The 14107-nt window shown below is 34.7% G+C and overlaps 1 protein-coding gene across 13 annotated transcripts in view; it reads left to right on the top strand.

Moving 5' to 3' along the window:
• IKZF2 (IKAROS family zinc finger 2) overlaps positions 1-14107 on the top strand; it is a 156567-nt gene that overhangs the window by 1441 nt on the left and 141019 nt on the right. Inside the window, exons 1-4 of one of the 13 annotated variants that reach the window (XM_023220314.2) lie at positions 41-240; positions 1441-1544; positions 3090-3138; positions 3925-4029. In XM_023220314.2, coding sequence (XP_023076082.1) covers positions 3105-3138; positions 3925-4029 — 139 coding nt within the window. In that variant the 5' untranslated portion in view covers positions 41-240; positions 1441-1544; positions 3090-3104. Of the gene's footprint in view, positions 1-40; positions 241-1251; positions 1313-1440; positions 1545-2742; positions 2748-3089; positions 3139-3921; positions 4030-4082; positions 4263-14107 lie in introns of those variants that run through there. The other 12 variants (XM_023220288.1, XM_023220241.1, XM_023220246.1 and 9 more) reach the window with 12 other exon arrangements.

Below are 14107 nucleotides of genomic sequence, written 5' to 3'. Positions count from 1 at the left end.
CCACCGGATCGGTTTCTCGGGGTTTGACCAGCTGTCCCGGGCTAACCCTGCTCCTCGCTGAAGATGGAGGAAGTAAAAACAGGATTACCCTTAGCTACAGATCCACTGCCTTAGTTTCCACCACCAACTGCAGTGCACAAACACACGTTAGGCACAGGAAAGAAAGAAAGACAGAGGACACATTAACAGTAAACACAAACAAAAGGGTGATGGGATTATTTTACTGCATGCACTGCTGAGGTAAATCTCCGCTTGGCTTTTGCGTGGTGAAGAACAGCTCTTGTTTTATTTGTCTTCTGATTCATAGATTATATATAAATATGTGTATGATTTGCAAAGGGGGGAGTGTTTTCAAAGTTAAGTGTAATTATATAGCATCTCGTTTTGCACTGTGGTGTGATCAAATGACTTGTTGCTGTTAACCAGTAATAATAATAATAATAATAATACTACTACTACTAATAATAATATAGGTATTTTTCTCTGGGAGGGATGGATTGTGGTTCTGATTAGGGTAATGATTTTTGTAAAGGACGCTCAGGGAATTGGGTTGAAGATGATGTCCTCTGCCTTAATTTATCGTCCCCTCCTTGTAATCTGCTTCTGGGATGTTAATCGATTAATCAGTTCTCATCTCCATAGCTGTCATGAATTTGGACTTGTTTTGCTTTGTTTTAACTTGAATTCCAAGAAGGAAGATTGGGTAGGCTGGAATAAATTGCAGCTGTCCAGATAGAAGGTAATATCCAGATCCTGTTGGAATTAAAAAAAAAAAAAAACAAAAAACAAAAACCCTGGTATGACATATGTAAAAAGGCAGCAGTTAAATCACTTTGACAGGTTCTAGTATGGGCGAAAGAGATGGAATTAAGATTTAATTATTTTCTTTTTTGCCAAGGGCCAAAAACAGTCCTGTGAAGTTGGCCTAGGTTCCTAGCTGGGTTCTGCCTGACTGTCCCTCCCCTCTACCCGCCCCCCCTCCTTTTCTTTCAGTTTTCTTGTCTTAGCTTTTGGTCGATTCTTAAGGAACCGGTGGATCAAGTTTTTTCTCTTGTTAATCGCATTGCTATAGCACTGACTGACCTCTCTCTCTCTCTTTTTTTTTTCCTCTTTCCTGAAAGTACGTGGTGCCATTCCTGAGTGACTTTTCCTACTAGACCATCCCAAAGGGACGAGGGGGAGGGGTGGAACAAGGAGGAGGAGGAGGACGAGGAGGAGGAGGAGGAGAAGGGGGGTGTTCCTTCTCTCTCATTTCTTGGTTTTGTTTATCAGCCGATCTGTTTGCTGGATTTGGGCTTGGAATGACCCACCTGTAAAGTGCTTTTCCTTCCTCCTCCCCTTGAACTCTGCAGGGGGCTTGGCTTGGAGGGGGCAAGGGAGGGAAAGAGAGAAGGGGGAAACACAAAAAACTTCTTTCTTTCTCCCTCCGTTTATCTTCAGCCCGACATTGTCACCTCCTCTTTGAGGGGTTAGAAGAAGCTGAGATCTCCCGACAGAGCTGGAAATGGTGATGAATCTTTTTTAATCAAAGGACAATTTCTTTTGTATGTACATTTCGTTTCTCTTTCTCCTTTTTCTTTTTCTTTCTTTCCTTCTCTGAGGGTTAATAACCATTTCATTGATGGGGCAGCCTTCTTTCGCTTCTCCCTGACGTTTCTTTCTTTTTAATGTGTGTGTGTTAAATGTGTACATTTTTAAAGAGATAAGCTCATTTGTAAAATATCCGAAGAAACTGCTCCTCTTTTAAACTTTACAGATCTCTTTCTTAAAAGCCTTATGTAATCATAATTTAAAAGAATGTGATAACAGTACAGCAGGTTGAAATTTAAGTGCTATGTAGTGACTGAGTTGGGAATTTGATCTGATTTTTCCATAAAGAAAGAAAGAAAAGTTTTTTTTTGGGGGGGGGGGGGAAGAGGGGGGGGGGGGGTTTTTGGGGGGGGGGGGGGGGGAGGGGAGGGGGGTGGGGAAAAAGGGGGGGGGAGGGAGAAGGGAAGTGGTTTTGGAGACAAGAAGTGAAGCTGCCTGTTTTCCAGTAAGTAATGGAGAAATTCCAGGAGCCAGGGCTAAATATACTTGGCGATCAATACAGAAATGGCTCATTGTGAATAATTTAGCTGCTGGTGCAGTGAGAGTTTTGAAACTAAAGGCAAAAAGGACCAAGGCCAAAGGGGGGGAAAAAGTAAAAATCTTCACAGGACTTGTCAATTCTTAAACTTTTTTTTCCCCCACAGAATACAGTTAGATTATCGATCTTTTCATTATGTGAATCAAAGCTAGGGGGTGTCATCTCATACAGTTTACTTTTGTTTCTGAGAATTATGTTCTGTTTTGTGTCATTTGTGCATGAGAATAATTGTGCAAAGTTTTTTTTTTTTTTTTAAGTGATTCTCTCTAGTACAACCAAAGTTTATGAAATTTTCAAAATCAGACTGTATTAAGCAGGCTTGGCATTTGTATCCAAGCATGGTCTGGCAGGAAATTAAGGTTACATTGAACAGGTGCTTACACAGAACTTGGGGTAGGCTAAAATGTCAATACAAGTAAGAGAGTTGGCCAACTGCTGTAGAAATCTTCAAGACACCGTTGGGCACTAAGTTTTTTGTTTTGTTTTGTTTTCTTATGTTTGTTTGTCCTCCCCCTCCCTGTTAGAACATGATGAACCAACTTGCAACAATTGTGAATAGAGCTATCTGTATACTGGGGAAGTCCTCAAACTGCAGTGTGATTGTGGGAAGTAGCGAATGGTAAAACACTTAAATCCCAGTTAAAGCTGACACATTTGAGGTGGACCCCTTATTTTTTCTTTAAACCCAGTAAATTTTGATTAAGACAGTCATTCTTTTTTTGCTCTAGCCCATCTCACTGCATACTTATCTTTCCTATCCTATCTCCAGCAGGAATCAGATCATTTGCAGAAAGAGTTCAGTGACTTGCAAATGAGCACATACAGTACACTGTGTATGTTTCTGGGCACAGGTTGCAGCAGCAACATGGACCAACTGCTTGGAGCTTCAAATAAGTTAAGAATTTGATGGCAGATACTGAAAGGAATCATTGTATTAAGGGTATAATCTTTTGTTTTGCAGCATTGCACTTTGACTATGGAAACAGAGGCTATTGATGGCTATATAACGTGTAAGTATTAGTTTTCATTAATTTGTCATTGGTAATAAAGTTGCCTTTGTATTACCTGTGTTTTAATTCCTGGATTATGAAACTTTATTAAGAATTCTGTACTCTTTTTTTCTATCTGTTCACAATTTCACCTTTGAATGAGTTTGAGAAAATAACAGCACTGAAGTGAAATAAGAAGGAAATATAGAAATATACTAAGTTAAGTAGTATACTTAAATCAATAGTAGCTAGCAGATCAGCACTTTCCTACTTTTTATAATTTACTTTGTTGTAAGTTTAGAATAGTCCAGGTTTCATATATGTCTATTAATATGATGTGTACTAAATATTTACTTCTCTGTAACCTAATTTTTCAGACATACTATGTGAAAGAGAATTAGCTTTCCTAACTTGACATTTCTTGAACTACCTGTCTTTTCCATCCTCTCTCTGATAGCCAGCATTTTGGAAAATGCTCATTATATATTTTGTATGCTTAACAATTAAATTAGATGTTAAAAGAAAAGTTATTTCTTTCAACTGAAAGATACTTTAGAAATCAACAACTTATATATTAAGATAATGAAGTTTTGTTAATTTTTTTATTGTGGGTTGATTATGGCTTTTCATCCTTTCATTCAACTGTATATTTCTAATGGTATTTCCTTATAGTTTTTTTTTAAGGGAAAAATGTATTACCTTACAGTTTGAAGGCTATGCATGCCATTGCGTGTATAAAGCAAAGTTAGTAATTACATCTTACATGACAATGAATAGAAACCAAAAGATTATATTTTGTGAAAGCAGGTGACAATGAGCTTTCACCCGAAAGGGAACACTCCAATATGGCAATTGACCTCACCTCAAGCACACCCAATGGACAGCATGCCTCACCAAGTCACATGACAAGCAGTAAGTCTTCGTTTTATGATTTTTTTTTTTTTCTATTTCTCCAGCAACAGACTTGAATTTGTTAGGTCTGTGGGGTCCTCTCACATTGTGGTATAGCTACTGTTATAGATTTTGCTAAAGAAAGAACAACACAGATTTATTCCTGTTCATTCTAGTATTATAAAACATGAGCCTGCTTACTAGTCTGAACTATCCCAAGGTGGCATTTGGGAGCTGGTGCTTACCTGTATCAGGTAAGAAAGGTTAGAATTTGCTGGTTATTGTTTTGACTTGCCAGGTTTGTGACTGGATTTTTTGTTGTTGTTGGGTAAAAAATGTGGAAACGTCACTTCCAAAGGACTCTTCACAGTTAATAAATGAAATAATTTTATATTGCCTTGGTAGAAAGCTAAATTGTCAGTGATAAAATTATAGTGTTACTTGCTTTTAAAAAATGTGAAAGTTTCTTCTCCAAAGCATTGGAAGTGAAGTGTAATTGAAAATTTATAGAACTCATTTATATCCATTTCTCTAACAAGGTTGAAAGTCTTTTGTTCAGAGAAGAACTGATAAAATTTGGAAAGATGTTTTGAATTTGTAGGAAAAGACAGTTTTGGGTACTATTTTTGATAAAGGGTCATTTACTGATGTAATATACATTGTTTTTGTGGAATAAGATGCAACTTACGTGCTGTCAGTGACAGAAGACAAAATACTTTCCTTTATTAAGAATATGGTTGCTTTTTTCTTAATTACAATGTTTTATCAATTTAGTTATTAAGTGCAAGTGCTTTATTACTCTTACTCAAAAGTAATTTGAAATCTTGTTTTTATACTTTTGATTTATATTTTATTCTTATATGTTATAGAAAGGACATTGGACTTACATGTAAATATAATTAAATTTACAAGTTTTCTGTTTTGGCGATATGTGAAGGAAAAGCATTTTCTTTTCTTTCCCCCCTGAAGATTTAATAACTAAGAAAAGTGAATCATCTACTTAATTGTGAGCGTATTCAGAAATGTATTCTGACTATCCAGAGAGAGCAACTTTTTTTTTTTTTACTTCTAACAGCTCTCGAAACTTTTAAGTTATTATAAAGCTACGAGCTTAGTAATTAGTAAAGACTACTGAATTATAAGCAATTTATATAGAGTACTATTGAATACATTTTGCAATGTATTAACTTTAAGTAATTTTAACTATTGACTTGAAATTATGATTGAGTTATTTGAATTTGCTTTATTTATTTAAAAGTTGTAGTTCTTTTAAGTAATGAGCACTTCCTAAGAAAATTTAATTCTAGAAGCAGTCCTTACAATTTCTTTATCATTTAGAAAGAAAAAACTAGTAAAGTTAGTGAGTGAATGTATACTAAATTATCATGCTAATCTCATAATGAATCTTTTGCATTCTTTTTTTTGCTAGTTGATTTGATAAAAAATATACTATGACTACAATTTAGGCAATAGAATTTTTACATTTCAATATACTAGTTATTTGGTGTAATGTTTTTATTTCTCAGATAGCTCACACAATTTCCCAAAGAGTAAAAAGAGATTAATATGTAGTTTCTATTAGTTAGCTGTTGGCTTTAGAAACATTGCATGTCTCGGGTAGGGAGTAACTGTTAATCAGAGACTCGACTGTCATCCCCTAGACACAGCCACAGGAAAATGCTTGTCAATTGGTTAATTGACTGCTTTATTTGTGAATTTGATTCTGGTTTTTCAAGTGCTTGCTTCAGAAAGGCAGTTCACTCATCTTTTTAAATAAACAGTGCAGAGTGTAGGCATGATCAATTTGAACAAATAAGAACTGTGCTTTTGACATTTGAGCTTTTCTCACCCAACAACAGTAAACTTATGTTTGGTAGAGAGTTTTTTAACTTACTAGCCTGTGGCAATTCCATGTTAGTACAGGTTTTGGCTAAGATGCACGTGTTTTCAGATTCTTTTCCAAAAAGTTGCAGGTTAAATATTTTGGCTCTCACTTCAGAGCTGTCTCTTGCATCCTTTATGTAGCCTCTATTTACAGTATCTAGGTTACCCACTTAGGTGTTAGATGGAGAAGATACCCATTTTTCCTCTCTGTTAGATCTAGGAGAATATCAGCATTTTAGATTGCCAAAGCAAATAGTGATAGAGAGGAACTCTTGTCTATTAATTAGTACAAGAGACCTAGAATTGGTCACTCTGATGTTTTTCAGTGACTTGGAATAATATTTGTGTTCATCTGGCCTGTCAAATCGCTTGTGTCTGAAATCACCGGTTTTCCTAAATCCCTTTATATGCATTGTTGACTTTGTTAAATGAGAAGAACTTATTTATTTTCTGCATTTTTTAATATCTTCAAGTATACTTCCTGGAGGGTGGCTGCTTCCAAAAACAGAATTGCAATTTTGATTGAAAGTGTTAAAGCTAAAAGTAAATGTGAAAACCTTTAAGACAGTTTCTAGTAGCAGGAAGGAGAGGATGGGAATATATGTGTAAGGAGGAAAAAAAGTTATTTTTAAACAGTTAAAAAAATAAAATAAGTAAAATCTTTTTTTTTTTTTAATAAAACAGCTAACGCTCTGGGCAAGTATCAATAAGGCATGAGAGCTCACTTATTTTGACTTAGGAAGGTGGTCAGTACTACTGTAAGGTCCCAGCATTTGTTTGAGCTATTTGGTAACTCTTCTAAGATAAAGGGTCTCTGTGCAATTTGCTGCCAGCTATTGTATAAAAATAATGACAGCAGCTATCATTATTTGACAGTGCTAGAATAGAGCACTGTCGACTTGGGAGAAAACTAAAAATGTTATAGTGCCTGACAGTTTTTGGTTTTGAAATTTAGCATGTAAGATAAACTTAAGAAGAAGTAAGAAGTATTAGTGATTCTAACATTTTATAATGACTACTTCCTATGGTTTCGAATGATTTTTCTTAGATAACTTTAAACTTTTTCTTCTGGAATAAGGATCTCTTTGATAAGAAGATGGGCATTGTTGCCTGAGATCGTTAGTGTACATATTGAGTCTGCTGACAATCTTCTGTGTCAGGGATGACAGTATATGCCTTGATGGCTATTGGAAATACACAGTGTTAAGTGATTTTTAAAAATAGAATCTGGGAGTTAAGAATCTGAGACAGACATCTCAGACAGAACAATATAAAAATACTCCATATTGTATTTCGGCCCATCAGATGAAACTTACTGTGTGATTCCGTCTATTTCTTGGTTAGCTCATTTCCTATTCTTGCATAGTTGTTCAGTATTGGTTTCAGACTATTCTATACCGGCAACTGACTATTTTGAAAATTGTTTAAATTTCAAAATTTTTAAATTAATTTCATTTTTCTTATCTATTTTTTATAATGTTTATGTATAAATTTACTTTGCAAGTAGTAACTTAAATGGGTATGAAAATACATCATGATACAAAATTTGTTTCTATTACTTTAAGCTCTTAAGTGGATCAACTGTACAGTCAATGCTATTTATCAGTCTGATGACCAAGTGGCATGTATGGAATCGGAAGAAGTAGTAAGTCTAGTTTTACAAGGCTCTGACCAATAATCAGGTCAGGGAATCTAGTTTATTCTTTTCAGAGTACTTCACATTAATTTTTTTCTTAGCTAGTTTCCATTTTTGGAACCTAGTGAGGCAGAAGTATATTATGATTTCTATTTTTCATATGTGGAAATTCAGGCTTGAAGAAATCAATTTACCTCTTAGAGAACTTAGCAGAAAGATGAAGTTATCAGGATTGGGACATAAAATTGTGACATTACCTTGTGGGTAAATTAGATAACTGCTATCTCTACAATGTCGCCTTCTCAGGGTGTCTGCCGTGTCCAGTACTGGCCCATATTTTTGTGACGAAAACAATATTTCAGAAATAGAAGAGTTACTATGAGGGTGGAGTGATATCAGATAATCTTTTCAAGTGGGTGTTCTAATGCACTTTTTGAAATAGAGCTTACATTATGGGACTCACCAGCTTTCTGAGTTGTCTTCTGTAGCTTAGTTTGGCAGTCACCCTTGGTTGGATTGCTATAGGACACACCCTAATGTAACACCAGATGGGCTTGATGTAAAATCTTGTTCTGTTTTAAGTCACAGTACTTAGGTTTGTGTATATACCCAATGTACTTTACATTTAGTTCTTATTTATTAGGGAATTAAATAAAAATAGTTCTGATTTAATTTCTTTACAGGTATCAGAGATAAATGTCATAACTATGTACCAAAAAAAGGAAAAAAAGGGAAAAAAAGAAAGTAAAGGATGTATAGATTTGTTGGTAATTAACAGCAAAAGTGCTGTAATTTTTTCTTTGCACCTCATTCCACTCCCAACTCCCCATCTTTTTAGGCTGCTTAGTACTGAGAATTAAAGTCTGTTTCCAAAAAACAAAACAACTTATGGCAGAAAGATTATCCTTATTGTCTCTATCTTTGTTCAAAATCTGTCTTTCCCACTAGAAGTACTTTTTTAAAAGAAGGTCATATCATTGGATATGTTCTATTGAGAGTCTTCCTGTAAGCCGCAATGAATTTTCGTTTCTGGGTTCCGTGCTCTTCTCTCCTAACTTTTGATATATTGATATATTTTGAATATTTACATATTTTTATCACATTTGGAAATATCAGTAGCAGGGTTCCAGTCCTAAAATGAGGTAGAATATGTTGTTTTTCTTCACTTTTTTTCCTTTTTATCTGTTTATGTTAAAAGTATTTATTGACCTGTTAGTATTTTCCTTTTGTGAATTAATTGAGACCCAATATATCTCTGTTTTGATATAGGTAAGGCACATTGAGGGACAGTTTCCTTTATTATAAATGTGATAATCACCACCGGAGCGAGAGAAGGAAGGGGGCATCCTTTATTGAGTGCACTTAGTATATTAGATGCTTTACTTATTATTTCACTTTGTCTCCACATCAATTCTGTGAGGTAGGCATGTAATTACTCCATTTTGAAATACTTAAAACTGAGCCTCAGAAGCAGTATATTGTGAGTGGTTAAAAATATGGGCTTTGCAATTTTGCTGGCCTGGGTTAGAATTCCTATTTTGCTGTGTGACCTTGGCCATGTCACTTCACATCTTTGAGCTCCAGTTTCCTTATCTGTAGAATAGGGATAAGCAATACTTACCTCAATGGGCTGTTGTGAGATTTCAATAAGGCAATATGTGCAAAATACTCAGCACAACTTCTGGCACATGCTAAGACTCAATAAATAATCACTGCTACTATTGCTCAGAGCAGTCAAGTTACTTTTTTATGGACCTATGACTCATAAGAAAAAGGATTTGTTTTCAAATCCAAATCTATTTGAAATCTGAGTCTTTTGCTCTTTTCTGTTTATTGCACAGGTCCAGGAAGAAAGATAGGGATTTCTGATAATTTTGGGTAAAAATTGAAGCAGGAACCCTCCATTATTTAAAGCATCTATGAAGATTTTGGTTAAGAAAGAAATAGAGTTTGTTGATATGTCAAAATTGGGGGGGGGGGGGGGCTGGTGCTCGATGTTCCTGAGTATAGTTTTGTGGTTTTGATTATATGTAAAGCACATCATTGCGTATTATTGGTGTTCCAGATATACCAGTCATTACAAATGACAAAAGAAAACAATTCTGGTGATAGAGTAACCTATTCCTACAGAGAATCAATTCTTAGAGAGTCCTTATCTAAAATCTAACCTCATTTGATGCTTCTGGTGGTACTATAAATTCTCACTTAGTGATACCTAATAAAATTCTTGCTTTAATTGTTGATCGTGCACTTTGGGGGTAATAGTTTAGGTGTTTTAAATTTGAAGTAGGCTTAAATGCAATTATTAGTTATAAGCATTTGACATTTTGCTGTTCAATTCTAGTTGATCAATGCAATAAATATTTGTGGGATACCTCATATGTACCCAGTATTGTAAGGTGAATCCGAAGGTGAATAAATAGTATAGAGTCCTTTTCCTCCAGGAACTCATACTCTAGTGGGACAGACAGACATTAAATAGGGCATTTTACTGTAGTAAACTTAGTGTCTTGATTATTATGGGGGATGAGAGGTGATGCTCGTTTGGAAAGATTTTTTAGAGGGAGAGGCTGCTTGATTGAGCCGAGACTTATTAAATGAATAGGACTTAGGGCAGAATTGGAAGACCTTTTCAGTAAATAACGTATCCACAATAAGAGGTGAGAAATAGCATGCAATATTCTGGGAAATACAAGCAGATTGGTATTTCTAGACTGTAAAGTTGGAGTCTAGGAATTTGAGGCAAGGAATGATTTTGGAGAGTTAATCAAGGCAGGATAATGGAACATCTTGTATGAGAGGAAACTTGGCTTTTATTTTCATGGAAGTCAATGGTTTTAACAAAGTAGGGTAGGTGACTTCAGTCTTTTGACTGACATGGATCAATTTGACTACAATGTGGGGAAAAAGATTGCGGATGGGGACCAGTCTATAGGCAGGTGCTTCTTTAACAGGCTGTTTCAATGATTGAGTGAGAAGTCATGCAAGCTAGTAGTAGTGGGATAAAAAAGAAGGAGAAGGATCTAGGTAATATTTAGCAGCTTAAAGTAGAAAGTACTTGGGTAGTAGAATTAAGGAGAGAACAGAGTCAAGGATGACAGCCTCTAAATTACTGGATAGATGGTAGTAGGTTCTGTCAGTGAAGATAGCAAATACTGGAGCAGGTTTCCTGGAAAAGATTTAGCTTAGTTCAATTCTGGTTTGAAGCACCTATAGGGTTCAATTTGGGAGGGGAATAGCAATTAGGCACATGTATATAGACCAAAGTATGAATTTTCCTAGTTAGAAAAAACTAATATTAGCCCATGTTTTGGTTGCTTTTCTGCCCATATTACTTTAACAGTAGTTTAATACCATATTTTGAAAACATTCATGTCTAAGTAATTCTCAGTATTTGATCAGTGGCCTTGTTTCCCCAATTGCCCCATTAAATCAAAATTCTACATTGAATTGTATGTGCACAGGCTTTAATAAACTCTTTGCTTAATGGAATCCTTTATGCTAGTCTCAGAAGTTGAATTAATTGATGTGATTGACTCACTGATTTTTAAACAAAAAGCTCTTCAACATTTTGTGGTATATCTAATATCATAACTTCTATGTTTTTTAAAAAATTATAAGACTAATGTATGCCATATACTCAGTGCCTCTACTCTAATGCTCTGTCTTTATTCTGCAACCTGTTTCTTTATAAATTAATATGCTATTGAAAATACTACATACTTGTTACAGGTTGTTAGCTAAATACTCGTCAATTCTGCCACGTTAATAGCTGAGGAATTTCATACTCCTCACCAGAGCCTTTTGGAAGACTTTGAGATAAATATGTAGATACAATATATATTATTTTAAAATGATTTTGTATATAATTTATTTTTAAAAATATAATTTCATACCCCTTGGGATGAGGTTACCTAGATGGGAAAGTATAGCATAGATAATATATTAGTTAACATACTTATTCTAAAATATTTATTATAGAATTCCATCTTAAAAATGTAAGCACTGACTGTCCAAGACACCATAGAATTCCAAATGAATGTTAATGCTAGAAACACTTCTGAGACTTCCTGTATGTGGAGAGTCAGAACTCCCTAGAGAGATATTTTTCATCTTTCGATCATTGATCCAGCAAACATTTATTAAGCACTTACTGTGTATGATGCATTGCTGGTGCTGGGGCTCAAAAAATAGGCTTGGGTGTTTTCTAGAGGAGGATGTTATCTTCAAGGGTCCAAACGAATTGATATTTTGTATGAGATCGTAATAATGCTTATTACATTTAGAAGTAAATGAGTGTGATGTGCTAACTGTGACTTACATCCATTATAGATTAATGAGCTGCTTATCACCTTTTACCTTCAAGAGTTTTTCAAACGTGTATAAATTTGAGGATGTACAGTGAAACAGACAAAAGGGCAACCAGCCACTTAGATAGGTTCTCACAGGATAGCATTTCCTCACAGAATTATTTATAATGCAGGATTTGGCACTCATCCTTGCAAGTTCTGAAACTAGATTTGTGGCACACTTAGAGTGGATCTGTATCTCAAGGTTGACTGACATTAAAGAAGTTTATGAAATTGATATTTAAAATCAAAATGCCAATTCATGTTTAGATATTGATTAAAAATAAAACACACACACGCACACACGCGCACACACACACACACATCCAACCAACAAACATAGGAGCTAGATCACTCTAGTTGGCTTCACCAGATCGTTTTGTTCTTGTGAACTGACCTATATGGGTAATCAGTAAAGGTCATTTACTGAGCAAGGAATCTGAATAAAGGGAGTTAGTTATATAATTCAAATGTTTAATGGCATTAGACTAAGAGAGCCTAATATATTCAGCATCACAATAGAGATAGCATTGCTATTTGGATAATTACGGTGGAAATTCTTTGTCCAGTTCTTTCTCCTTTGAATGGACATGGATTTAGATTCCCTACATCAGTGTTCAACCAAAATACTTCAGAGAGTCATTTTTTCCCCCCTTGGCTTCCTAGGCTAAACCCCCATATTCAGTCTTTAACCTATATTAATACATACAATCAGGTTACGACCAGTTCTTTCTGGCCTGGGATCCATTCATTTTCTTTAATGTGATTTATATTTCTGCTTTAATTTGTAAAATGTTGATTTTATAGCCTAACTCGATGAAGACAATCTTATAATGCCCATAAAGGATACTTCCTTCAGCTACTATTGCCATAAATTCAAACTTCCATTCACAGAAATCTCGATAGGTGATGTGGTCAGCAGTTTAAGAGTTCTTAATATCTATTTTAGATGAAGATGGAAAATAGCATTACCACCTGAGAAAGATCCTTAAGTTAGTTGTTGATATAGAGGCACTTCCAGTTTATAGGTCAGAAGGAAAAAAACACCAAACCAGTCTCTTGAAATTATTGAAGTGATCTGACCACAGTAAATGAGATTTTATAGCAAACTGTTATATTTCATGTTAGTTAGTAGGAAAGCTGTCTTAATTACTGAGTGTGAATTAAGTAACTTTTCAAAGCATATAGATTTATTTGGGGGCCATACATTGATTATAAAGAAATTAATCAGGTGTGAATGTGAATCTTTGAGGAAAGATTTGAATCTTTGAGGAAGATTCCAGATGTGAATCTTTGAGGAAAATGGTCATGCCTCTTCATCCCTAGCATACGCATTGTATGCATTGTAGGAGCCCTGTAAATATTTGTTGAATGAAGGAACTACTTAAGATTAGCATATTACATATGTCTATTTAAATAATATTCTTCTGACCTACTTGAAAAAAAATTTGGAAACTTGATTTCTTAGTTGTTGAAATAATACAAAATCCTAATTTACTTATGATTTTTTCTGTTTGGGAATGTGTTATTTTTATAATGTCTCACTCTGAAAAAGATTTTGTAATCTTCAAATTGGTCCCAAAAGCTGATCTCTAAGTTTCTAAACAGCTTTTATGTTTTCTGATTCTATACAACCATGTTTAGTGGAATCCACATTAATGTTAATGTAGATGTTTCCATGATACCACCATCATCATCTTCATTACTACTATTAATATCTTGATATAGCACATTTAAGGTTACAGATTTAATTCCATACACTTGTAATTTTAAAGCCAGTTCTCTATCACTTATTTAAACTGTTTTTAGTAGCATATACACGATGGAATGCTTCAATTAGCTTTTCTTATGCACTCCAGATATTTTGATGAGTGTATAATTAATCAGTGTGAAGTCACGTTCTAATGAATTAACATTCTGGGTGTCTACACTTTTGACGTTTTTGTCATTGCTCTCATTATCATTGACGCTGTAGTTCTCCTTACACTTGTCTATGTCAGCTCTACCTACTTCTTACTAAGACATCAACATGCAGGGCTTGATCATATTTTGAAGTGCTAGGGTACTATGTTGCTCTGTTTTCAGTTGAATTAACAATGAGAATTTCTGGTTGAGTTCTAAAGAGGCTTAATTTCTTCTGCAAGTATATAAAACATTTTCTTTTATGGCCATTTTCATAAATGTCCTTGTTTTGTTGTTTAAAAATACACATTTTAACAAGTAATATTTA

Source organism: Piliocolobus tephrosceles, chromosome 11 (genome assembly GCF_002776525.5).
Source record: "Piliocolobus tephrosceles isolate RC106 chromosome 11, ASM277652v3, whole genome shotgun sequence".
NCBI classification, from domain to species: Eukaryota; Metazoa; Chordata; class Mammalia; order Primates; family Cercopithecidae; genus Piliocolobus; species Piliocolobus tephrosceles.
The sequence above is the reverse complement of the archived record's forward strand: the minus strand, read 5'-3'. Positions and strand labels throughout refer to the sequence as shown.